At 39.2% G+C, this 27,023-nt stretch overlaps 1 protein-coding gene across 1 annotated transcript in view; it reads left to right on the forward strand.

The window, feature by feature from the left end:
• CARMIL1 (capping protein regulator and myosin 1 linker 1) overlaps nt 1–27,023 on the forward strand; it is a 200,810-nt gene that overhangs the window by 122,063 nt on the left and 51,724 nt on the right. The window contains exons 17-26 of the mRNA XM_059836225.1: nt 479–548; nt 4,855–4,936; nt 6,277–6,376; nt 6,464–6,518; nt 14,030–14,202; nt 16,521–16,589; nt 20,961–21,054; nt 23,340–23,438; nt 25,878–26,006; nt 26,270–26,401. Of these exons, the coding sequence (XP_059692208.1) occupies nt 479–548; nt 4,855–4,936; nt 6,277–6,376; nt 6,464–6,518; nt 14,030–14,202; nt 16,521–16,589; nt 20,961–21,054; nt 23,340–23,438; nt 25,878–26,006; nt 26,270–26,401 (1,003 nt within the window). The remainder of the gene's footprint in view (nt 1–478; nt 549–4,854; nt 4,937–6,276; nt 6,377–6,463; nt 6,519–14,029; nt 14,203–16,520; nt 16,590–20,960; nt 21,055–23,339; nt 23,439–25,877; nt 26,007–26,269; nt 26,402–27,023) is intronic.

The following is a 27,023-nucleotide window of genomic DNA, read 5'->3' on the forward strand; positions in this document are numbered from 1 at the left end:
GATCCAACATTTGAGTGTTAGAGGCACTGTGCCTGGCGGAAATGGCTGGCTGCACTGCATCTTGCACATATTAAAAACCCCATTTTTTCCTGAATTTTTGGAAAATCAGAGAGTTAGTATGGTCATATAATAAAACACACCTTTTGTAATCATTTGCTGCTCTTTGAAAGCAAATGTTGAAGAAAATTAATCTCTGGTGAATGTTATTAAATGTCGATGTAGCATTAGCTTTATGGTTTCTTTACCAGCCTTGCATCCCTGCAGTTTTTGAAGCTGCTAGAGTGTTCTAAGTGTGGCAGGTTTGTGCTGCCATTGTCATTTAAAAAATAACTGCTCGGCTGGTGTGGTTTTGTTTTGAAATGGTTCTTTGCATTATAGGTGTATTAACCTGTGATCGCTTAGATGATGATGACAATGATGTAAAGCTGCCTTTTTCTTTTTTTTTTTTTTAAATGGTTCTAAAATTGATCTTTTTCAGAGCGCTTTTATTAGGCCTGGCTTGCAATCACAATCTGAAGGAGGTGTCTTTAGATCTCAGTAGCTGTGAGGTAAGGAATATTTATCAGGATGTGTTCAAAAGATGCAATGATATGGAATTAGAGTTCCTGTGAAATCCACTGGGCAAGATATTCTTCCTCTGTAGTCAAAAGTTGTGGGAAAGTTAGAACTCAGAGAAGGAGTTGTGGTAAAAATCAGCTGCTGTGTGTTACAGCATCATCCTAAATAATGAGCACAGAGGTTCAAAGCACGTGCAGCACCTGATTGGCAAAACCCTCCTTGCGGTGTAGCTGTTCTAGATACTGAGCCAGCGTGCTGTTTGCTGCTTGGCAGCTTCTACTCTCTGGCGCTGTGATTACTCAGGACCCTGCAGCAGGACTTTCCTAGGTGCCCAAATTTGAATGGGTCAGAGGAAGCTGCATGCCCTGAAGGCTTGTCTGTGGTTTGATTGTCTTCCTTCAAAACTGGAGACATGCTTCCTGTTCTGCAGGTTTGCTTTTTTAACCTTGGGAGAAATTCTGCTTTCCTAATCAATTCAGGCCAATAAGGAACTTTTACCAAAGTTGATTGAAGCACGCCATTAACTTAAGAGGCACTGTGCAAATGGCTTTAAATATCTCAAGAATAAATAATACCAATTGTGGCAGCTTGCTTTGCTTTATCTTGTTCCCTCTTTCTTCTCTGTGCTTTGCTGTGCACTTTGTTTCTCAGGTTTGTCCATGCTCTTGCAGGATGATACCTGCGTGGCTACAACTTAGGACAAAAGATTAGCCAAGACCCTGGGGAACCAGTGAGGCAAAGTTACACAGAGAACTGTGTGGACTTTTGCCAAAAACAACATGAACCAGCTTTGGCTCAGGCATTATGTAGCTGAGCAGCCACCCTTTCCTTTTTAAACTGCAAAGAAAGCCTCTCACTTGTTAGGCAGATCTTTCCAAGTCCATCACCTGAGCATTAACTGTTTTGGAAGTGCCTTTCAAAGGCAGTGGTGTCCCTTCAAGTAGAAAACATGCAATTTGATGAACATGTTGAGGTCCTTGCCTTAGGTTCATGGTTGATTGCTTTTGGAATGTGCACAGATTTACTTCTGAAGAAAAACCCGAATCATTGTGAACGCATTTCATAGTTTGTTCGGATATTTTATACTTTTTTAAAAATGGTGTTACTTTGAAGAGCATTACATGTAAATTCCAAATAGAAAAGCTTTCAAGTCAAGTACACATGCTTCTGCCTTCCGAGTAGAGAGATCAGACGAATGTTAATTTTTCTTTCAGAGGGAGGAAGGAAAAGGGAGGAGTAATTAAAGTAACAAAAATGAGGTCCTGTAATCATAACCTTAAAAGAATAAATCAATAAAACTTAAACATAAGTAATGAGAGTATACATTAGCATGTAAATCAACAAGGGCTGACAGGAATGAAAACATAAGCCTTTCATTAAATAACTCCCAGGATGGGATACAGAGGAGCCCTTTGAGGGGCGAGCAGTATTGGCCACCAAAGCACAAGTGGTCATGGCCAACTCATGACAGAAAGGAAGGAACCGTGCCCAACGCGCAGTGTTGCGTTCCTATAGCTCGTTCCTCCAAACTGACAGCACTTCCTTAGATCCTTCCCTTACCATTTTTTCACATCACTGAGCTTTATTCATTCTCATGTGCTTTGGAAAGAAGTTATGCTTCCACCATCAGGGGAGTTGATGTGCCAGGAGCTGGGAGTACTCTCAGTGGATTCAGCACCTCAGGATCCTGCTCCACCTCTCCCTGACCCTCTGCAATCTGGGCAGGGTAATCTGCACTCAGAAACAGCTGTGGGAAGCTCAGAACCAGTGACCTGCACTACTCCCTGTTCCTGCAAGCACACGCTGTTAAGAGGCTATTAAGCTGATGCTTCAGCTTTTCCCTCCTCTTTCCTACATCAGGCAAGCTGTACTCAACTATGGAAGGATAAATCTCTCTGTTCCTTCCCTCTCCCACCACTTTTCATTTGCTCTCATGATTTTCCGGTATATTAACTCCAAGCTTAATCATTTTATATTGCTTGTTTGTTTGTTTTTTATTATTTTTACTATGAAAATTACATTTTTATTTCTACCTGCTCAGCACTGATGTATTTCACTCTTTTCCCTTCTGCTTCCCTTAGCTTGGTCACTGTGTAAGTACTCTCCATGCTTTACCTTAATTGTTAAATCAGTAAGCAGCTTTATTTGCCCTTCCCATATTGGTACCTCATAGCTTTGAACACGCTTGGCATTTTTAATTGTTGATGGGTTGTTCTTCATTTTCTGAATAAGAGCTCATATTTGTAGTCTTAGAAGTATGTCACACAGGAGATGTTACAGAGGTGGGTTTTTTCAGTATCACAGTCCACGCTGACAAATATCCCTTAAATTAATCTCTGCTTTTTATATCTATATATATGTCTGTATTATTTTAATACAGTTGCAATAAATTTTGATCGTAAAAGTCAAGTTGTTATCATCACCCTCAGATTAAATAGATATCACCATTTTTGCACATGAAATGTTTGTGTATTTAAGATTTTGAATATAGAGTTATCAGTACAAGATTGAAAGCTGCTCCTGAAAAATTGTTCATTTCAACCCTCAGAGTATATATAGCATAAGCATTTGGATTCTATTGTGAGTATAATTTTAGTGTTTAAAACTTTTACCATACCAACCACCAATCCAAGACTGCATATAATCTGCCAGTTCCGTAGATTCTGCAATAATAGATGTGACACTGTATAAAATGGTTGTCTTGTGGTGGGCCGTGCTGAGAGAGCAGCAGAGAGCAAAACTGATTTTGGCATTCATACGGCAAATACTACAAATGCTCTTGCAAAAATAAAGTTGAGTTAAAAGTGCACCACTTCTGGCCGAAATGCAGACTTTAACCTGACCACTTCTTGAGAGGATAGGGTGAAGGATAGGTAGGCTTTGTTTTATGCAGAAGGGGGAAGGTGCCTTATATTCTGTATCTCTTACACTTCCAGATGTGACTTACGATTTAGATGTTGTCTTTGACCACCACTGTACTTTAAATGCTCAGGCCAAGTTGTTGAGCTGCTTGTTAACCAATCATATATCTCAAAATTTCTAAAAAGTGCCAAATCAAGTCTTTATTGAGAAATACTTCTGAAGGCAATTGTGGTTCCTTAATTATAGCATGGATAAAAGAGACTATTCACAGAAATATCAGCAGGTTGATTGAGAATATTTAGCCAAGTAAGTTGACTAAGTAATATATTACTCATTTTTTATGCACAGGAGGTAAAAAGGCTATTTCATGTTTGAAAAAGCTCTCCATTTTTTTGTAGAAAGGAAAGTGAAAACAGAAAATACAAAAATACAATTTTTGTAGAGCTTTTCCCCTCTTTTGCTTAAGTCTTTTTCTGGAGGATGTTCATAAAGTGAGATGCGCTTTATATAGTTAGCGTAGCTGCAAGAAATAAGAAAATGCTTTTGTTTCTTTGGAAAAAAAATATTTTGCATTGTTAAATTCAGTAGCATTAGTAAATAAGTGTGTAAGTTTTAATAACTTTGATTCTTAATGTTGATGTTTTCCCCTAGGCTATTTCATTGTTTTTGCATTAAATCCTGACTTTTCTTTTATATTAATTTAATATTTCAGATTAACAATATCATAATTGATACTTTCCAGCTAGGCATTTTTGTAATTGTTGCTGGTTTTCTCTTTTATGCCTATTTTTAAATTAAGAATAAGGTAAATCACTAATTTCTTTTGTTTATGGTCCTTTGTGGCCATTTTACAATTGGATTATTTACATTTTCTTTTCAGTGACAGGGCAACATAATTTCATTGGTTGGTTTTTGGGTTCTGTTTTTTTAAGTTGCTGCTCATCTTTGATCTGGGCACCCTAGCATTGTGCTAAGAGTTGAAAGAAGATGCTTACTATAAGCCTTGACTGTAGTGGAATTCAAGGGTGACAGTGTTGCATGCTTATAGGCTAGGCTAAGTTTATTTTTTTCTCACTGGATGTTGGAAATGTCCCGGCCCTTTCATGTGGAGAACCCGCACCACTCCTGTAGTCACTGCCTGGCACAAGTGCTAAAGGATTCCTTGTGTCTGCACTGTTTAAATCTTTCCCTGATTTAACCGATGAGCAGTAGTTTTAAGAGAAAGGGAAGAGAGTCCCTTTTCTCATTTATATGCAAATAGTGAGAGCCAAGGTTGAGAATAGTAGGAATGTGTGCATAGGCTGTCATGTTGATGTTTGTAACTTCTTCTGTTGCTGTTGTTTTTGCTGCTGGTAGTGCCTTCTGTATTCACAAAGCTCCTACCACTGTTTTCTGTGTGATCTTGAAACCAAATGGATGATGTTTTGTCTCTAGTTAAGATCGGGAGGTGCACAAGTCTTGGAAGGATGCATAGCAGAAATACACAATATCACCAGCCTAGATATTTCAGACAATGGTAAGTACCCAGAACAGGAATGGAGGGTCGTGCAAGTCCAGAATCTGAGAAACACTTTTTCTTTCAGGTCACAGTGTAGTCAAGGATGGTTACTCTTGCTTTATGATTATTGGCCATATTGGTTATGGAAATGCCTCAGACCAAGAACTCTTACTGCTATAAAGAAATATTTGTAGAGTAACTGTACCCTCAGAAGTTTACGTTGTTTGAGATAAACGTAACACAGCAGAATAAATTGATGGAAGCAAGCATTGTATTAGATCTAGAGGAAATTGGGTTTAAGTACAAGAGGATGAGAAGCCAAATGAGAAATGAAAGGGTAGTGAAAGAAGGAAGGGAAAGTCCAGATACAGAATGAAGGTCGTGATACTGAAAAAGCAAGAGAGGGAAGTTTGGAGCAAATGGTCGACCAGCTTCAGGACAGAGAAGGCCTGTTTGAGTCTTTGGAAGAGTCTTGGACTATTCGTGCTTTGGAGGTCCTGAGCATCTTAGCTGGGAATACCAGCTGGCTTCTCATCCAGCAGACTCAAATTGTAGATGCATGGAACGGAAGAATTCACCTGCTGAGTTTGCCCCTCTGACAGCCAAATGCAGAAGTATTTCAGAAAGAGATTCCCAGTACAGTTGAATGCCCAAGAAAGGTGCGATGGATTGGCAAGTGGAAAGCTTTGGGAGCTACTGACTCAGTACAATTATGTAAACAGATGGATTGTTATAAATACAGATATTTGACATCTAAATTATCCTGTGGATCTGGATCCTGAGTCATTGTAATCTAACTAGTGGATTCTTCAAATACACCACTAGTTTGGGAATACAATGCTACAGCAAGTTATTTTTCTTACTCAAGAATAGAATAAAATTTGGCTTGTTTTTGAGGTCATTTTATTCGTAGTGTGTTAACGTTAGCCTTTTTGCACTTGAAGGCTTTGAGACCTTGTTGGTACACAGCTCTACTAAGACTAAATAGCAATTAACATGGTCTCAAAATTATCAAAGGAACTTTAAACTCTGCCTGACAATGCGAGGAACTACCCTTGTGTGGTTGGACTATGGATAAGGGACTACGTTTCTCTTCTGCGTTTCTGAGAGGTGCCTTCAATGGCTGATTAAGATGGAGATTTAAAGGGCTCATTTTAGAGAAAGCATTTATTCTCAGAAAAACAGAGACAAAAAAGAGAAAAATATTTAAAAATGGAAGAATGGAAATTTTTTTAGGGCTCTTGGAAATTACTACACTGATATAGTTACTTGAATGAATATGGCATTAATAATTGGACCCTGTCTGGGTCTTCTGTGAAAATGTGTTTTAATTCTTGATCTAATGTGATTCTTTACAGGCCTAGAATCTGACCTCTCAACCCTTGTAGTCTGGCTTAGTAAAAACCGATCAATAAGACACTTGGCGTTAGGCAAAAACTTTAACAACATGAAATCCAAGTAAGACTTTTCTTTGTTTTAAATAACAAGAGAATGGATGAGGAGAAGCTGCTGATTTCATCGTCTTCCTAACTTTTCTTCCCTCAGAAATCTCACTCCAGTACTTGATAATTTAGTTCAGATGATTCAAGACGAGGATTCAGTGAGTATCTTTCTGCCTGCTATGATCATGTGTATTTGTACCTTCACAGCCTATTTCTGATAATTTTCTTCACTATGTTAATTTGCTGCATAAGATTTGATCATGATCCTGCACAGACACATCCAACATTTTGGGTTTTATTTTTTCAAATAGTAGCAGTGTAGCATGTAGGTAAACGTTTCTTAGGATAGTCTTAGGATCCGTGCTTGTTGAAAAATACTCACTCTGAATAGCTGGATGTGCTTAACCTAGTTGCTTTAGGTCTACATTATACAGCCCTGTAGGCACAAGTTTTCAAAACTTTTGTGTCCTGATAGGAGATTACAATGGTAGTTCTCTGGGTGGTGATACTCCTTCAATAACAGAATTTTTATTTTTCATTTTTTTAATTAATAGAATGCACTATTTCCTGGTAGCTGTTCTTGGGTATTAGTAGGTTTTTTGCATGACAAAATGCAAAGTCACTACAGTGATCTCCCAGAACTCCTTTCTCCTTCAAAAGATGCAAATAAACTGTTCTTTACTTCTCCTAGTACCTTAATCACCGGAGCAATTTCATAAAACCCTTTCAGAGTGCCGTCCTGGGATCCTTGCCCACTTTCTTCATTTCCCTCTCTCCTGATTCTGAAAGACTTTTGTGGTTGGGTTTGTGTTCTTGCCTTACTTGGCATCCTAGTTTTGGCTATAAGGGTATCTTAAGATGCTCTCTGTTACTCTCATGCTTGTCAATCTTTATTCATCTATCCTTAGTCCTTTCTTTCTCCTTCATTCCCCATACAAGTAACAAGCAAGCTCTGCTTTCCTCATTCTCCAGAAATAACTGACTGTAGACTTCAGTTGTCTGAACACCTGCTATTCCTATTGTCTTTATTGTCTCACCTGCAAGTTCATGGTTTCCACACTAACTGCTTTCTTATTTTCTCCTCCCATCTGTGTCTGCATCCTGCAATTCAGTGGAGCAGTTTTTACCAGGGTTTCCGATATCTCCTTCCACACAGTGTCATTAGACCCATATTCTGTGTTCATCTTTTCTTACTACTGTGATTTGTTAAACTAGTCCTCTCTCTTCTGTGTCCTCCTAATTGGGATTAGTGGTACTGCTTTTTTCTTGATTCTTTGCCTACCTCCTCACCTTATTCTTTAAAATATGGGATGTCAGTGTGACACAGTGAAGTGCTGCATACGGATACCAGAGCTGATTCTAACTGGGTTAGCACCTGTAATGAAAGCACTAAGTCCTTGTTTGCACAAGTCAGATGGAGCATTGTACTAAGAAGTGTATTGGTAGATCTCTGTATTACTACTTGTACCAAATTAGCCTTTTCATTTTGTGGTGTGTGACCACCTCCTTCTACTCTGTCTCTTAAGGGAATGGTGCAGGGCTGTCTTCCCCTTCTCTCCTTTTCTTGTTGATACCATACTGAGGGATGGTATCATTTCATCAGATAGCACCTGTTTCTTCTCTTTGGACATTTGTCTCTGTTCTGCCCTGTTTCTCATGCTTAATCTTTCACAGCTATTGTGAAGACTATTGTCTCAAACCAGATTAATCACAAGCAAATGTAATTTAGTATGTTTTTTCTCAATTTCCTTCATCCCTTTGCTCTGTTGCAGGTGAACATTTCTTCCCACGCAGGCCATATCCTAAACCACCTCTTCAACACACTGTGTGCGTCCTTTCAGTATTCAAACCATCTTCTCAAATGTGCTGTTGTTTGATATTTTTTTTCCTATTTATATGACTATCCTGTTCATATTATCTGTTTGCAAGGATAAAAATTCCAACTTTCACTTTATTGTCTCTATTAAGTGTTACAAACTTCCATTTATCTTTCCTGGCTTCTGTTTCTGAAGCTTCCAGGACAGAGAAAATGTAGCTGCTAAATTTTGGATGTATGATTCTCACAGGTCTCCCTCCCTTGCATCATCAGCTTCAAATTTTTGTGCTCCTTTTGTTTTCAGCCCATAGGCAATGTCAGCCATCATTCCACTTTCTGCCTTTGCCACAATCTAGTGGTCAGATGTGCTCCTGTAATTCTTACTCACCATGTCTTTCCTTAGCTAACCTACAGAATATGCTCTGTAGTCTCATCCTGTTTTCAAACAGGATGTTTGAACAGTGTAACAATGAAATAATCCACCAAAAAGTAGTAGGTACTTAAAATAACTGTGTCTCCCTCATGTCATGCATTAACCTTTGGGATACAGCATGTGATCCTGTTGGTGTTAACCTGTCTCTTCTCTCCCTATGTTCCTTTCTCTTGTTAATGCTCTTCAGGGAAGGAATCTTGTTTGGGTTTATTTCATCAGGTCCTAAAATCAATCTGAAGCATCTCCTAGCAGCTAAAGAGTTAAGGATGTACACTCTGTAGCACCATGGGAAAAGCATGTGTTGCAGATAGCTGGATGGTCCTCACTCTACGTTGAGATAGTACAATCCTTAGAAAATTATTTTAAGTTTCTAGTCATTTTTGTTTGGTTTTGAATCCTAAATGGGATGGTCTTTGTTCTGCCATTACTATGCATTTACTGCCACAGGACATAAAAAAGTAAGGGTGGAACTGGAGAGACCAGAGTATGATGTTTCCCAGAGCATGCTGCTTGATCAGTATTGCGTGCAGGCTGGTACAGTTTGGGGACTGTGAATTATCTGTGTGAAAAGCTGAAGCAAGAGGCTGTAATCTAAAATAGTCATCTGCCAAATGCTTCTTCATGTATTTACACACCCTTTAAATAGATCCATTGCTGTGTTAATATGAGTCATGAGTAAAATGATTTAAACAATCAGTAGCTTGGTTTTATGACTTTAAAAATACAGCTAGACACAAACATAATTCTACACAACTTAAAAACAGTAGTAGTAGTAACCTAAACAGCAAAATTTCCCAGGTGTTTAATATAGACAAGAATGTAATATTTAGGTTTGGTTTTGGTTTGGGTTTTTCTCTTTTTAAGTAGATGCTGTACTGTGCAGGCTATAATAATGTATTCTTATTAGTATTGTAGGAAGTGTCTGAAACTGTATGCTTACTGTGCCATTTCTTTTCTTCTTGCAAAAATAGATGTTACACTGCAGGTACAGTGTACCATTACTCAGAATGGTAGTCAGTCCTGCATAGGTGCAGAGAATTACTACAGTGCTGAATATCTTTAGTTTTTAGTTCAGTGTTTGTTGCAGAATTGGCCTTTTGAGGGTTTTTACAGCATTATCGTTTGTAGGAGAACAAATTTAGCTCGATTTAATTCTTAAATGTTTTCCAGCAGGAGTATGATAAAATCAATGAATACAATCATACAATTTCTAATTCTGTTCTTTGCTTTAAGAATTCTGCTTCCTTAATAAGATTGTGTTAAGACATCTTCACTGTATTGGCAAAGTATCTGTTTTCTGCAGCAGGGACACAGAAGTGCTTGTCAGACTTCTGTTTTCTCAATATCCAGCTAAAACTATTAAGTTGTTAAAAGAAGTTAATCATAGAATCATTTAGGTTGGAAAAGACCTTTAAGATCATCAAGTCCAACCGTTAACCCAACACTGCCAAGTCCACCACTAAACCATGTCCCTAAGTGCCTCATCTATGTCTTTTAAATACCTCCAGGGACGGTGACTTAGCCACCGCCCTGGGCAGTCCGTTCCAATGCCTGACAACCCTTTTGGTGAAGAAATCTTTCCTAATATGCAATCTAAACCTCCTCTGGTGCAACTTGTGGCCACTTCCTCTTGTCCTGTCACTTGCCACTTGGGAAAAGAGACAGACACCCACCTCACTACAACCTCCTTTCAGGTAGTTGTAAAGAGTGATAAGGTCTCCCCTGAGCTTCCTCTTCTCCAGGATAAACAACCCAGTTCTCTCAAGCACTCCTCATCAGACTTGTGCTCCAGACCTCTCACCAGCTTCACTGCCCTTCTCTGGACACACTCCAGCACCTCAATATCTTTCTTGTAGTGAGGGGCTCAAAACCGAACACAGGATTCGACGTGTGGCCTCACCAGCGCCGAGTACAGGGCCACGATCACCTCCCTACTCCTGCTGGCCACACTATTTCTGATACAGGCCAGGATGCCGTTGGCCTTCTTGGCCACCTGGGCACACTGCTGGCTCATATTCAGCCAGCTGTCGACCAATACTCCCAGGTCTTTTTCTGCTGGGCAGATTTCCAGCCACTTGTCCCCAAGCCTTTAGTGTTGCATGGGGTTGTTGTGACCCAAGTGCAGGACCCAGCACTTGGCCTTGTTGAACCTCATCCAATTGGCCTCTGCCCATCGATCCAGCCTGTCCAGATCCCTCTGCAGAGCCTTCCTACCCTCCAGCAGATCAACACTCCCACCCAACTTGGTGTTGTCTGCAAACTTACTGAGGGTGTACTCGATCCCCTCATCCAGATCACTGATATTAAACAGAACTGGCCCCAAAACTGAGCCGTGGGGAACACCACTTGTGACCGGCCACCAACTGGATTTAACTCCATTCACCACAACTCTTTTGGCCCGGCCATCCAGCCAGCTTTTTACCCAGCGAAGAGTGCACCCGTCCAAGCCATGAGCAGCCAGTTTCTCCAGGAGAATGCTGTGGGAAACAGTGTCAAAGGCTTTACTAAATTCTAGGTAGACTATATCCCCAGCCTTTCCCTTATCCACTAACAGGTCACCTGGTCATAGAAGGAGATCAGGTTGGTCAAGCAGGACCTGCCTTTCATAAACCCGTGCAGACTGGGCTTGATCGCCTGGTTGTCCTGTACGCGCCGCGTGATAGCACTCAAGATGATCTGCTCCATAATCTTCCCCGGTGCTGAGGTCAGGCTGACAGGCCTGTAGTTCCCCAGATCTTCCTTCTGGCCCTTCTTGTAGATGGGCGTCACATTTGCTAACCTCCAGTCAACTGGGACCTCCCCAGTTAGCCAGGACTGCTGGTAGATGATGGGAAGTGGCTTAGTGGGCTCAGTAAGCTCAGCTTAGTGAGCACCCTCAGTACCCTTGGGTGGATCCCATCTGGTCCTGTAGACTTGTGGGTGTCTAAGTGGTGTAGCAGGTCGCTAACCATTTCCCCTTGGGTTGTGGGGGCTCCATTCTGCTCCCCGTCCCTATCTTCCAGCTCAGGGGGCTGGATACCTGGAGAACGACTGGTTGTACTACGAAAGACTGAGGCAAGAAGGCATTAAGTACCTCAGCCTTTTCCTCATCCTTTGTCACTATGTTTCCCCCTGCATCCAGTAAAGGATGAAGATTCTCCTTAACCCTCCTTTTGTTGTTAATGTATTTATAGAAAAATTTTTTATTGCCTTTTAAGGCAGTTGTCAGGTTAAGTTCTAGTTGGGCTTTGGCCCTTCTAATTTTCTCCCTGCAAAAGCTCACAACATCCTTGTAGTCTGTATATTTGTAGGCTGTGTAGGGTATTGCCCCTGTTTGTGGGGGATTTGGTTTTGGTGGGGTTTTTTGTTTGTTGTTGTTTGGGTAGTTTTTTTAATGTAGTGGTCAGATAATTTAATGAATATTTAGCAGCCTGTACATTTAATTCTACAGACTTACATTCTGATTGTAGTTTGTATTCAGAGCACCAACTGAGTCCAGAGGTTTTTGCTTCTTGCTCATTGAGTAAATGATAGGGATAGCTGTGCGATAAAACTAGCAGTTCAGCCACTTCAAAGATGCCGCTAATATTACAGGTGCTTTACTGTGCTATGTGCATATTTCCTATGTGGTAGTAATGATGTATAGGTATCAATCCTTGCAGAACACAGCATAAAAGCGATTTCAATCGCGTACGGTTTTGTCAGAGTATTGTAATGTAAGAGGTGAGAAATTCTTTCCTGGGAGGATATTTGAGGTTTAGAAAAATATGTATGTGGTGGCAGCACTTCCAGCTAAGTTACTTGAATGACCCTTTCTAAAATGACACATGAGAAACAGAAGAAATTTCACTTTCACAAGTTTATTGGCGATTTCTCTCCAAGTGCTGCATGATGCTGCTTTTCTGCAAATCTGTCGCAGGAGATCTTCTCAGACTTGCGCCAAGAGCTCTAAATGTCATTCTAATGTGATGCTAATATTCTTTAGGGTACATAATGTAATAAAACAGGGAAACACAGACAGATTAAGGTCATTAACATAGTAATTTAATACCTTCCATTTCAAATAAAACCAGCATGTGGCTTGTGTCACTGTTAGACTTTAGGAGGCACAGCAGGTTTATAATTAAAATTTTTATACATTTCCTCATTTATAAGTGCATTTCTTATTGTTGCAAGCTTTTTGGTTATCACTGTAATCCAGTGGTGTCTGGAGGCTAGAGTCCCAATGTGTAGCAGGTACCATGCAAGCATCTTGGGCCCTGGAAGGTGTGCACAGTTCAGTTGGTTTATTTATATTAATCTAAGCTGTAGGCATCTGATGTAGGTGCCATGGTTCATCCTTACAAGATGTTGATTTTCCCATACTGGCAATTTGGAGATTTTAGGGTCCTAAAATTCATCCTCCAATACATGCCTGAGTGGGTGTATAATGACAATGCAATCCTCTGTATGAACTCACATTTGAGGAAGGGAAATGTTTTGTGGAGTTATTGTACATCAGCAAAGATAAATCACAATTTTGGCAGCTGTAATACCTCCACAGGGTATGATGATTGATAGACTGTAGTTCTTGAGCTCCTGCAGTTTGAGTATTGGGACACTGAGAATGGAGGGAATACAGGCATTTTTAAAACAAGTTTTCTTAAGGCTTAGAGTGTGACTTGCAGGAGCCCAATAAAGTAGTTTCAGCTTAACATAGTGTGTGTGTGTATATATATATATATATAAAGTTACATAAAGATACTGCAGTCACAGATGTCAGAACACCACTGTGAATAATATCCATTGACTTAGTCATTTTAACAGATACTCTTCTTACTGTTTTAAATTTCAGACCTGCTACAGTTTTCTGTCTCTTTCCTCCCAAATGTCCATGCCCTTATTTGAAGGAACAGATATGCAAAATCACTTCTAAAGTTAAAGTAACAATAATAAAACAGTTTAAAGGAATTGTTTTTGTTTTAACAATGTCTCAGATCCTAATATGATCTTGGATAAAGCTCTCAGTCTGAGGGAGAGAAGGGGAGTGCTAGATATTTTTATTTCTTACTGGCAAGGAAGCATGCTGGTTAAGCAAAACCCACTGGACCCTAGAGGTTGTCTTGTGAAGCTGGTTGTTGCTATCTTGCCTCTTTTCAGGTTCCCGCTGTATTCTGTACTTAATAGGACACAGGAAACTGCAGGCAATGTTGCTTAAAAACTTTTTTTTTCAGGGTGTTGCAACTTAATCTGTGTGTGTGTTTGTGTTTGATACCTGTGTCGTAAGTTGTTGACTCCCAGTTTATCATGTGTTGTAGGATCTGCAGCAAACACAGAAATAACTCTTTGATACTTAACACTGTCTCCAAGAGTTTGGGGAACTTGTAACTTCTTTTGGTTGATGTTTGAGGAACGAGTGCATTATCAGTTGCTGTTATCAGTGCCTTTTCTGTGCTCCACAGCCTCTGCAGTCATTGTCCCTCGCAGATTCCAAGCTGAAGACAGAGGTCACCATCATTATTAATGCCTTGGGCAGCAATACTTCTCTTACAAAAGTGGATATTAGTGGAAATGCCATGGGAGATATGGGAGCAAAGATGCTGGCAAAAGCCCTGCAGATAAATACCAAACTCAGGTAAGAGAAACGTATTTGCAGTAAAAGATAGAATGGCTTAATAATACTGAAGTTGTTGGCTTATTCTCAAGCTGTTTCTCTTCAGAACCCTTCTAGGTACAGCCACTTTATAGTATCTCCATTTGGAAAGATTCTCATCCTTTTTTCTTAAAAATACCCAACCAACCGAACAAACAAGAGAAGCAAATTTTCTCTGCAAAAGCATTTCCATAACTGAAACTGGAGAAAATTATATTTTCTAAATTTAAACAGAAAGATCTCTTGTTGGAGCAAGAGAGCTCTAAATTTCCTAGAGTCATAGAAAAAAAAATTTACCTTGTTATAGAACTTTGGATGTTATCTAATCCAACGTCCTTCTCAAAGCAGGGCCAACTTTAAAGCTATATGAGGTTCCTCAGGGCCTTGTCTATGCAGGTTTTGAAGATCTCCAAGTACAGGGTTTCCACGCTGTCTCTGGGAACCCTGTTGCAGTGCTTAGCCACTCTCTTCTCTTCTGCTCTCTCTTTTCCACTGGAGGCCTTCCCAGCAGAGAAAATTCTGGTACTTGGGTGGAAAACTGAAGTATATTATTCTTTGTCTTCTGGGGTATCAGTCTGTAGGAGGACTAAGAGCATGTGGAATTCAGAATAGGTAGCAGCATGGACCATCCGTCCTTCCCCTCGCCCCTACCTACAGTACTGATGGACCTTGGCATCTCTTCTCTGCAACTTCATCCGCCCAACAACTTCACTGCTTTTTAGCACATGTCTGGCACTGATGGCTTGAGAGTATAACTTTTTTTCTATCCAGCATGTGATTAGCAAACAATAAAACCTTCAATCAGCATGAATCTGGATGGGGACCTCTAAATATGTCACTGTCATTAGACAATCCTCGCTCCTCCTCTTGTCAGACTGTGCAGATGAACCTGCCTCAGTGTGTTGTCTGTGTGAAGAGACCACTTTGTGCTTGGTCTCCAAGCATTTGTTCCCTGGAGGGTAAGAAATTCCCCAAAACAGTCCTGGCTATTTTGTTCAGAAGTGGGGAACCTGGTCTTTGTGTTGCTATGCCCAAACTGAATATAGAAAAGGTCAGGAAAACACTGGAGAGTTGGCTTAGGTTTATTGAATGTATTAACCTGAAATGACCACAGTACCTGAAGAAATAAAGCCTTGACAGCTTTCAGGATGGCGGACTGAAGTGTTCCACAGTACGCTGAATGTCACAGTTGACATAATGTCACCACAGTCTGTGGTGTGATTACAAACTGAATAATGCAATGGTAACTGTCTCTGCTTAAAATGTTACAAAATCACATCGGGAAAGAAATATAAACACACTTTCCAATGACAAAAATATCCAAGATTTGACCCTAAGCATATCTGATCTTTGCAGAGTGGGTGTAGAATCTCTCTTCTTCTCTTCCTTACCTCTATCTTTCCATCTAAAAAACAAAGGGATAATTCTGCAACAGCAGAAGGGTGTCAATACCTGTGAAACCCTGCCATCTATCTTTTTTTTTTTTTACTTTCACACCAGAAATCTTTGGGTTTGTGCCTTTTTTTAGGAACAGCTACAACTAATGCTCTTGCACAAGCAAGATTTATCCACTTGACTGTCTCTTCTGACTACTAATGAGATCTTTGAACATGTGTTCGCAAATTGCCAGGCATTCTGCTTGAGTTGTCTAAACTGGGGGAAGAGGGGGAAGGCTTGATCCCTCTTATCACTATTGTGTATTCAAAAGAGCTGCAATTTATGCACCTAACCTAATGGCTTATACTGGCAGCTAGTTATGTTGCATGTGGAATCACAGGAACTGTGTGATGTACAGGATTGAATATACACTAGCCCGCAAATTTTGACCACCAATCAGCATAAATTTTTTAAATACCTTTTTCTATAACTGTAGCCTATGTAGATCAGAGATTGATCACTTACTGCAATTTTCATGTTTTTCAGTGTGGGCTTGCAAAGCAGACATTTGAACTTTATTTTTGATGCTATTCCTGGAAAAAGCTGGAATTTTATCTCCAAATCTTTCTATTAACTGTATTTTAGAAAAGTTATGTTTTCATGTTAATGATGAAAAAAATAGTACAGAGTCCCCTTTAAAGAAAGGGAAACTGAATTTTGTAGTATTTTTGCCCCTAACTTCTGTCATTTCAAGGTTTTAGCATATAACTAAAGACAGGTTTTTAAAATGTTGCCTTCCACTATACAATTTTGATCGTACAGTGCTGTGTTATTTCAGTATGCAAAGTTTCAAAATAGATTTATTCGGTGGTTTTTGTTCACCATTTTCTTTTTTCTTTCTTTCTTTCCCCCCCACCTCTCAGAACTGTAATATGGGACAAGAATAACATCACTGCACAGGGCTTCCAGGACATAGCTGTGGCACTGGAAAAGTAAGTTCTCAAGCAGCTGAATGACTGATGAAGACTTAGATCCAGAATGATCTGAGCGGCTTCAGTTCTCACCACAGTCAGTATGATTTGAAGATGCTGAGTGCTCTCAATTTTAAGCATCAGGGTGCTTAATGTAAAGGAAAATGTATGATTTCACATCCTTCAAAAGGATGGGAAGAGGCTCTGTGGCTCTTTCAGCCATACTCTGCTGTCAGAATTAAGGCCATTGAGTTCTGCTGTTGGAGTTAAAATTCTGAATTTGAGAATATTTTCCCTTTTCTTTATTCTCCTGTGTTGATAGCATGCAGAACTTCTACTCTAAGTCAGTGAATGAAGCTGTATATAATAACACAAAATTACTGAAGCATGCCTTTGTGGTCTGACTTGTTTTTCTTTCCCCCAGCAAGTTGAAACTAATAGTGATGATCTCAGAAACTGAAGTAGTTCATCATAATCACTGTGGTCTGGGTCATTTTGCTTCCCTGAGCTTACTCACAGTTGGGGCCATTACCAGTGAAAGATGCTAAATGACTTTCATCTCTCTCAATCTCCATTACGTTTCTCTATATGTTATTACTTTTCTTAAGAGGGAAAAATTACAGATTTAAATTAAGCAGCAGTTGCAGTTGTTTCACGTCATTAAATTCCTCAGAGAGGAGCAAAGGCTCTCTTTAGAACATGAAGGTAACGTACAATTGCTAGTTTCTGGACAAGATGTCTTGCAAAACTGTATAACTACTTTGGGGAGTATCTTAACCCTCGGAGCGGTCATGAGGCTAGAGCTTATGAAGTTACTTGTTTTATGAAACTGTTGTAGTTTATATACTTGGTTTCAAAATTAATTCAGTTGCACTGATGGGGGAGATTATATAAATTAAGTATAATTAAGCAAATCATCTTGCAGTGATTCCATTGATAGTAGTGAATAATAACTTGCAAAGGTTATTTGTCAGCTTGCAGACATTTCTCTTTTAGAGAGCAATAGCGTGTACATTTATGAGAAAGTCTGGTAGAAAAGAAAATACACGTATTTTTTGGTTAGCATCAACTTTACTTTTCTGTTCTGAAGTGCTTGGATAAGTAAATAGAAAGGAGGGGGAAATCCTAAGGCAAAAGCAAATCATCTAAGCAGGAAAAAAAAAGAAATGCTACAGATAATTGTGTGACATTGCACTTTGTTGAAGCGACATCTCTTTTATTTAGCTTGGTAGCTGAGGTCATTTTACGTCTCCTCTAACATTTTAAAATTGTTAAACCATTGATAATATCACAAACTAAGCCACAAGCAACAAAGGTTTAAACTTGCAAGAGACGGACTGTCAATATTGGCTGACAACAATTAGCCTTTAAACAATCTATCTCAAAGACATTGAGAACATCTTGCACTGTATGTTTCTTAAAAATAATGAAATCATCACTATTCTGTAGAAAAGAATTGTTGCTCAAAATGGAATGAAATATGCTGAAGATGCTTGGGGGTGTGTCTCTTGTGTGTGTTGGTTTCATTTTGTTCTTAAGGAAAATAGTCATATAGTAAACCACAAAAAAGAAGAAAGCTAGGCTTTCATAGTATGATGAGGAGGCTGAGGAGAATTGGGAGGGATCTGAAGTAATCCGAAGATTGTTTTTTTTCCCCTTCTCCCAGCTTTTCTTCATCTGCTTAAAGTTGTGTGAAAATGTTGTTCCTGCAAGGGAATTCCAGGAGCTTGGCTGTTGGCAGACTTGCCCTACGGGTGTCCCAGCCAGCCAACATGAGATGCTGAGAGGATCTTCTGTGGAGTCCAGTACAGGTGTCAGTTCGGGAGAGCACATGAGAACAGTGGACATCCTGTTCAACCTGTCTGTTAAACAGGGTTTTGTATCTCAGTGATTTTGATGTGAAAGTAAGCGTGTGCTTTGCAGCCTAGAGCCCACTCTGTTGTAGAACTGTACAGTATTACCCCATATTCATTTCTAGAATATTTTTTTTTTCCTGTATGGAGAGACTGAAGAAATAACGCAGGTTCTAAAATCTGATGGGAAATACTGGGATTTTCTAGAGACATTTGCAGTGACATGAAATTCACATACCCAAGCCTGCAAAACAGATGATCTTATTCCTGTTTTTGAAAAAAAGGCAGTAAAATCATTGCTCTGCAGCAGAGAGTGTTTGTCATGAATAGAGCAGAAGTTACTACAAGGGAAATAACACGTGATGAAATGTAGGGTTGTTGTCACACATGCTGTATGTAGAGGGAGAGACACGAGGTTTCTCACACATTTTTTCCAGTCTCTAAGGGCCTCTCCAAAATTTAACATCCTTTAAATATAGGTATTTTGCTGAGAGTATTAATGTGTTGTGAAATTACTGGATTATTGAGTTGGTAGAGAAACATACTCCATTACAAGAAACAAGTGGAGTGTTACTAAAAAGAAGAATGGAGGAATATTTTAGACTTAAGAAACGGAGAAAAACGAACTGTGAAGATAAATGTTGCTCTGATGATCAAAGTTGAATTTTTTTGCCCCTAAGAGCTGGTTAATTCTTAGATGAAAATAAAGTAGCATTCTGATACAATGCTGTCTGTCTGGAAGGAAACCAAGTACAGAGCCTTCCTGAGGGTAGTGGTCTTCTAAAGTTCTGCCTCTGTGACTGTGTGTCCATGATATCTCCTTGCCTTTCATTTTCTCCCCTTTCTGTGTGCGTGTGTCTGTGTGTGTGAGGGAGGGTGCACTAAGCCTTTGACTAAATTGAATTTAGCATGTAATTACTAGCATGAGAACTGGCAATTATAGATTTCAATGAATGTGATGCATTAAATGTCAAACAGCTGCAGAGATTCTTAGAAATTTACCTTTGTTTCTTTTTAACTAAATAAATACCCCACCTGCCAGGCAGTAGTCAGGCAATCAGCAAGTTCTGTAATTATTATCTGTCTTTGAGCTCAGTATCTTTGACATTTAAAAATCGTCCCATGCTGGTGGACAGCCAATTATTTGCTGTTTAGTGTTACATGAGGACACATAACAGGGCCTGTATTGTAGGCACAGTACTTTTGAAGGATAAGACAACTAGAAAGAAAAGTTAATTTTCCAGCTGTGATACAGTAGGCAGTTGGACACTGTGGAAGGAAAGGGACCTTGCTGACTCAATGTGAGTAACTGCCTGCCACTGACAGCTATATATCGCCATGTTTACGTTGGGGAAGAAACATAGAACTCTTCCATTATCATTTAAGGTAAAATGTTGGGTAGTATCAATGAGAAATCAGTGAGTTTGGCAGTTCAAAAGACTGCTGTCCTTCAGAGAGTGGTGTTTCATGTGGCTAAGCAACTGGTGGGAGAAGAAGTGAAAGAACCTTGGAGTTTCACAGTAGTTAAGGTATCTGCTGTTGGAGTTAGCGCATTTAGTGAAGGATGGGTCCATTGAAGTCAATGGAGTTGACTCAACTGAAATTGTCAACTTTTAAGTGCTCAAAAATAGATGGTTCCAACCATATTTATGTAGCTCTGGATGGAATAGGAACAGACGGTTAGTGGGATGTTTGCAGACAGCTGAAGGAGGAGGAAGAGATGTTTGCAGGAAATTAAGGCTAATTGAAAATAGGAAGAATAATTTCCAGGTTTTAAGAACTTCCTGCTCTTTTTGTTTTCATTTATTCAAATCTGAAGGTGTGGGGACATACCACTGCATGTAGCATTTTAGGTTTAACTGTGTCATGCTAGCCAGTTTATGTTCTCAGAGTTTAAATACAATTTTGACTCAAGACCAAAACTGTATCTTTATTCTCATATTGCAGCAGATGAACAAAGCTACAGAAATATTTTGCAAACAGATAAGTAAAATGCAGGGAATGATTGTTTGCATAAAGCAATGTGGAGATGCTGTGCTTGTTTTGTCAGCTTTATTAAAAATTCAGCATCTTAAAATTGTTGTAAACACAAGAAGTTATTAAATAGTCAATTTTCAAAACTCAGTGTCTTAGTCGCTATTTATCTGCTACTGACTATTTCCATTTAGAGTTATATCTGATAGAATTGCCAGCAGGCACTGACACTCCCTGTTCTGTTTTGATATAGGAAAAAGTAATCTAACCTTGTGCGCAAAGGTACAGAGGACAGCTAGGCCTTTAATTGACAGCCACTGGCCACTTAACTGCATTTTTTGCTTTTCAAAATCTCCACCTCTATCTAGTGGCAAAGAAGAATTAGCAGCAAAAAGGAGCATGCCTGCCTCCAGTTAGTCCACTTACAAATGTGAAAAATACATTCTTGGTACCTTCCATGGACAAGCTAGATGCATCTTATTTCTCCCTTCTAGTTTATTCTTCATAAAGGGGTACAGTAATTAGGTTAACTTTTACTATTAAAAAATATTTTATTTTTCTTTAGGAATTATACTTTGAGATTCATGCCTATACCGATGAATGATGCTTCCCAAGCACTCAAAACAAACCCTGAGAAAACAGAAGAGGCACTGCAAAAGGTATTGCATATACCACCAACATACAGAAACAAAACCACTAAAATTAATAATTTTCAATGGCTGTAATTTCATGCTTGGCTGAGTAAGAATTCTAGGCTAGATTCATTGATTGTTTGATTTGCATGGGCATATATGTGATAATCAAGTGCTGCTAGAACATATAAGGCCTTTTATTCCAAAGAATGGTTGGAGTGAAGGGTGATGGAATCCAGTGGTGTAGTATCAAAAAGTCATAACTAAATAAGTGCAAGCAAGACCTTGTATTGCTGTATGCATAACTATGGAAAGGAGAGTTAGAAACTGGCATGTTTGTTACATATGTGCTTGTGTGTATTTCCATATGCGTTAGAATTATTGGTACATGGTTTTTATTTTGGCATAAAAAGTGCAGTCAGTGCTGTACAAGACAAAAGATGCTCTTTAATTTGGGGGAGAATAAAAACATTTACTGCCTGTGTTTTATATTGTACATATAAAATTCACACACTGTGTTGCCCTAAACAAACAACTGCACCAACATGTTCTTTTGGAAGAGGTGTTGACAGTATCTGTAGCTGTTCCACTTGCATGAGTTACAAAATTCCCAGCTGAATTTTAATCTAGTTAAATCTTGCAAGCTCCAAATGAGCCTCCTGCTCAATCAGAAACCATACAGTTCACATTTCTTTAATGAGTAGTTTTTCTTCAGCCACAGTGAGGTCATAAAAAACTTATAAATAGTTCTTACATATAACAGTGATTAAAAAGCAAATGTCTATGATCCTTATTAGTAAAGAAATTTTCAGTAAAGTGATTCTCACAGGGAAAAGTGCTTTTAGTTAGTGCCTTTTTCTTTGATCCATGAAAATGATCTAAATTCTGCTTTAAAAAATGAGAATCATGGGGGATGGACATATTTCTTACATCTCGTTTAATATAATTGTAGATAGGTTCATATCTAGAACAATAGATGCATCTCTGAAAAAAATATTGTGACGCTTCTGGCCATAGGGATTTAAATTCTATGTGTTAATTAGGCATTATGTACAAAAAGCATTTTCTTTTATTAATTTCAAAGTTGCTAAAACTGTTTGGCCCTGAGTTTGTTTTAACATGTGTGGTTCAAGCTTTCTTTACACAACACAAGGAAGTTCTCTCCAAAAAAAGGTAACAGTTTCTGGAGTGGTGCTGTGAACGCAGCTAATTCCATGAACACAGCTAATTCCATGCATGCAGGAACGCCTGCCCGCATGGACTGAGCTGTTGTGCCCAGTGCAGGAACACATGAACTGACTAATGTCTCGGGACAGTCCATAAGCTTCAGCGCACCATGGCTTGAGTACAATGAGGGTGCTTCTGGCCCTGGTCCAGCACCAGATGAACATAGTAGCTAACCTCCTGAGCTCTGCTATCTTTGCAGCAAGCTTTACTTACAGTGTGGGCAAACTCGATAAACCCTGCATTACTGTGGGGCATGGTCAGACTGTTCCAGTTCTTGCTGCTGATGCAGGTTTAGAGGTGGCCATCAGTCCCTGTTAGTCTCTGCCTCACAATGTGCTGGCCGCTCCATCTGTCCTTTTCCCCTCTCTTCCTTTCAGACCAGATCCATCACCTTTGACCATTAAACAGTTTACTAGTAGGGTTTTTTGACTTGACTAAGTTCGATAGAGCCAGGTTAGGGAGTTACTCTATGTGCCTTTAAGCTGGCTGATGGTAGGTGTTTACTGCTGGTGATAGTGTGGTGGGCTGTAACCAACAGCTGTGGGTAGGAATCACTTGTCTTTGAAGAGCACTTACGTACTGCTTAGCCATAAGTAACTTTTGAACTGAGGCTCCTGTATCAGTTAGGCACTTACAGATATTTTATCTTCTTTCCAGACCATACTGCTATTTAAATCTGTGTCTTTACAGTGGGCCGAATGCATCTAAAAGAAATGAATCAACTATCTTGTGTCATCATGGTCTCTGCAACAACACTTTATGGATAGAGTCCCTTCAAATATTTCTTAAACCTGCATCTACTCCTTTGTCAGCGTCACTTAGTAAATTGTTCAAAATAGAAGACTAATTCAGAAAACAGTGGCAAAAGCATAGTGTTTAATGATGTTTCACTCGTCTGTGAGGGAATGAATATTTGCTAATGTGATTATTAAGCATTGAGACATGCAGAATAACGTTCGCAGATAACAAACAAATACTTAGGCAGTTTTTCCTGTCAGTCCCCATTTCTGATATGGCAGCAAAATTGAAAGCAAATTACAATGTGGACAGTCAAATTAGTTTCCTAATCTGGCTTTGTTTTTTAGATAGAAAACTACTTGCTTCGTAATCACGAGACCAGAAAGTACCTGCAGGAGCAAGCGTACCGGCTGCAGCAAGGCATTGTCACTAGTACCACTCAGCAGGTGAGAACTTGTTCCTTACTGGTACTTCTCGGTGTCTAAAATCTGCCTGGGGACAGAGTTCTCTCTCATTCTGTCAGAGTAGCTTAAAGCAAGATTTGCCTTGTGGGTGGTACTTTGTTTCTCAAGAAACAATAATTATCAACGGTAATATTTTTGGAAGGAAAAAAAGCTTTTGTGAGAGGGAGGTCTTATGTATAGTAGTACTGTGTAGAGAAAGACCTAAGCTATTTCTGGGTGAACTACTGTTGGAACCAGGAACAGTTTAGTTCATTCATGCTTAGGAGTCTGACTTTTCCGCAGTGTGACAAGCATCATCATAAGGCTTTGCCAGTTCTGGTGTCTGAGTCAGTTCCAGTCTCTCTGCCAAGCACTGAGCAACCATGTAAACATGCCCTTAAGTACTACCAGAGCAAATAGCCTTAGAGAGTAAGTCATCGTCTACTTTACACCTTCAGAACTGTGGGTGTCATGGGAAGCTTTACTTAGAGGGGGTGAGCAAAGGAAGGTAGAAGTCTTCCGTGTTCTTTTATAGTCTGGACAGCTGAAAAGCCTTCCTGACTAACACAGCCCAAAATATTGCTTGAAGCTGGGAAGCTGTTGTGTTTTGTCAACCACTTCCAGGTTTCCTAAATGCCACGTGTTGTTCTGGGATTTTTTTTTTCTTTCTCTTCAGAGGACTACAAGCATTTTCTGTGGTAGCTTACCATTCTCTCTGTTCTAGCACCTTTCTTGCCAGTACCCCTCAGGACTGTTTTCAGCTCCAGTACAGCACTGAAGCAAGGTGGTGTAAGCAGAATAAAACTTGTCACAGCCTTTGTTTTAAATTTACTTCCATGTTTGTTTGCACCAGTTGTGTTCCCATGCAAATGGGAGACTCCAGCAAACAGAAGAGGAATATCTGACCTGAGCCAATGAAATTTCTCTTTGTTTTCTGCATTATTTTTTTGGTGAATCTTAATTCAAAGTGGCCTTTTTCTATCTGTGTTATTAAAATTTAATGGAACAGAGTTTTATTACTGGAATCTGAAATTATAATCTAACCTCTCAGTAGAGGAAATTGTACGTGGAGGTGTACTGGCACTAAAAACTGCAAGAGCAGCATCACTTTATTTTATTTTAGTAATTTATCTGTTCCAGTGCCACCTTTTTTTCCCAAGTTAATAATCTCCATGTGAATTAAGTTTAGATTCTTTTATAGCTTGGTGGTTTTAGTCATGCTTTTCTCCAACAACCACACGCACATCAGGTTTCAGTAAATGTAATTTATTGTTATTTTTAAAGTAGAGTAAAATTACTCATTTCTATATTAAATTGTGTACAATAAGGATGGATTTTAAAAACAGTTTTAAAAGAGAGCTGGAAAAGATTCTGTAGTTAGTATGGCGGAATTGCATTATTATTCCCAGAGTGTTTTTTTCTTTTAGTCCAGATGTCCCAATGAGACTTTCCACTGTCTAATAATTAATTAGCTTTTTGTACTTATATAAAAAAAAAACCCACCCAAAACCCTTTGAAGAGGAAGAGCCATGTGGAACAGAAAAGGAGCATGCTGTGAAATTATTTCAGTTCTCATTGCTAATGATATAAGATGCTAGAACTCTAGACTTTATATGATGATGACACGTGCACTCAGATGTTGCTTCAAAATGTCAAATAGCCAGTTCTAATGAATGCTATGTGAGCTGATAAAGACTTTTAACTATTATATCTCCCTGCCCTGTATATCTTAATCAAAACTGACTCTATGTCAGGCGTTCTTATTGGTTTGTCTTGTAAGGATACAGATATACCACCTGCCCTGTATTTGCAGCATGTTGAATGAATTGTGTTGCAGATACAGATTAAGTTCAGTTTATCCCATGGTGAAAGGTCTGATGGAAGCTTCTGCTTTGGTAGTTATAGTTCCCTTGCAATTAGGAATATTTATATTTTGAAAGAATATCCCAGAAGCCTGTGCAATTGCATTTTGCTTAGACAGCAGAAATCTCTATTGGTGTTTGTTGAATTGATAGTGACAGAGCTTTCTTTTACTGTCTGAACTTCTTAACAATTCAGGGACCTTCAGAGCTAAGTGTTAAATATATCGACAACGTTTTCAGCATTAAACTTGCTCCATAAAACAGAACAACACTTGAACTGGATAACTTCTTGGTTATTTGCAGTTATCCTGGAGGTAATTGTGGGGGTAATATTCCAAAGGATTTTTTTAAATGGTAAGGAAGTATTTGTTTTTCCAATGTTTAGGTGTGTCTTTATGAGGTATAATGCTTTCCTTCAGTAGCATTGATATACCTCCAAGCTCTGATCATGCATTTCCGGATTGTTATATTGTCACTACAAATCTCACCATGCTACTATTGATTTGCTACCTGGATTGAATTCGGTTTGTGTTGGACCAGCATTCTGATGTTTTATCTTTTTTATTTCTTTTCTAAGTAGATGATTGACAGAATATGTGTAAAAGTGCAAGATCATCTTAACTCTTTAAGAAACTGTGGTGTGGATGCTGTACAGGAAGATGTCAAATCTGCAGAACGGCTTATGCGGGATGCTAAGAACTCGAAAACAGTAAGCCTTTCCCAGCATGCTGGTAATACTGATAGCAGTTCGGTGTGTGCTTGCAGCTTTTCTCTTTTGGGGGAGTTAAAATAACAATGTGTCACAAAAGAGTATTTTCTTCAGATGATCAGCTGTAGGTAGTATTTAAAGTGACAAAATAATTCTGATTTATAAAGATTTCAATTTAACAGAGAGATTTCCTCCTATTTGTCTGGATTTGAAGACAGGTAGTGATGAGCCTATTTTCTGAATACATTCTTTCTGTCTTACAGCTCTTACCAAATCTATATCACCTTGGTGGAGCTTCTTGGGCAGGAGCAAATGGTTCACTCTCCAATCCAATCCAAGAGACGCTTGAATCCATGGCTGGAGAAGTCACAAGAGTTGTGGATGAGCAGCTTAAGGTCTGTGGATAGATGTGTTATCATCTCACATGCAGAAATAACTAAAACTGAGATCTTCTGTTGCTAAATGCAAATGTGCCACACTTCCCCCCCCCCCCCCCCCCCCCCCAGTATATTTGTATGTAAGCTATCTTTTAATTATTAGTTTCTTATAACTGTGTTCCTTATTATCTGGATACTTGCCCGGTTGGAATGAAAAAAATTGCTTTAGTGTTTGCAGTGGGCAGAAGCAGCATATACTGTTTATTATCATCTTATTTTATCTTCTAGAAGGGGAAGACTTACCAATTCCTCCTTAGGCCCTTAATAAAGGCATCTCTCAAGCACCCTAAAAAGTCTCATGCCCTGGACAAAAGTACTCACTAGTTAAGGTATCCCGCTGGAGTGAAAGCTCCATTGCAGAATTTTTTTCCCAGTGACCACTTTTGAACCTGGTGCAGAATTTCCACTTTAACTGTTTGGTTTGGATAACTTGTATGTATTGAGAGTGCCGCAAGAATTAGTACAGGCAGCTTTACAGGAAGTTTTTTCACAAGTTGCCTCTCAAACCTCCGTTCTTGAAATAGACATCATTGATCTGTAAATTTTCTCACCTGTGTGTTCAGCCAGCTCTTGCTCAAAA

This window comes from Gavia stellata, chromosome 3 (genome assembly GCF_030936135.1).
Source record: "Gavia stellata isolate bGavSte3 chromosome 3, bGavSte3.hap2, whole genome shotgun sequence".
NCBI classification, from domain to species: domain Eukaryota; kingdom Metazoa; phylum Chordata; class Aves; order Gaviiformes; family Gaviidae; genus Gavia; species Gavia stellata.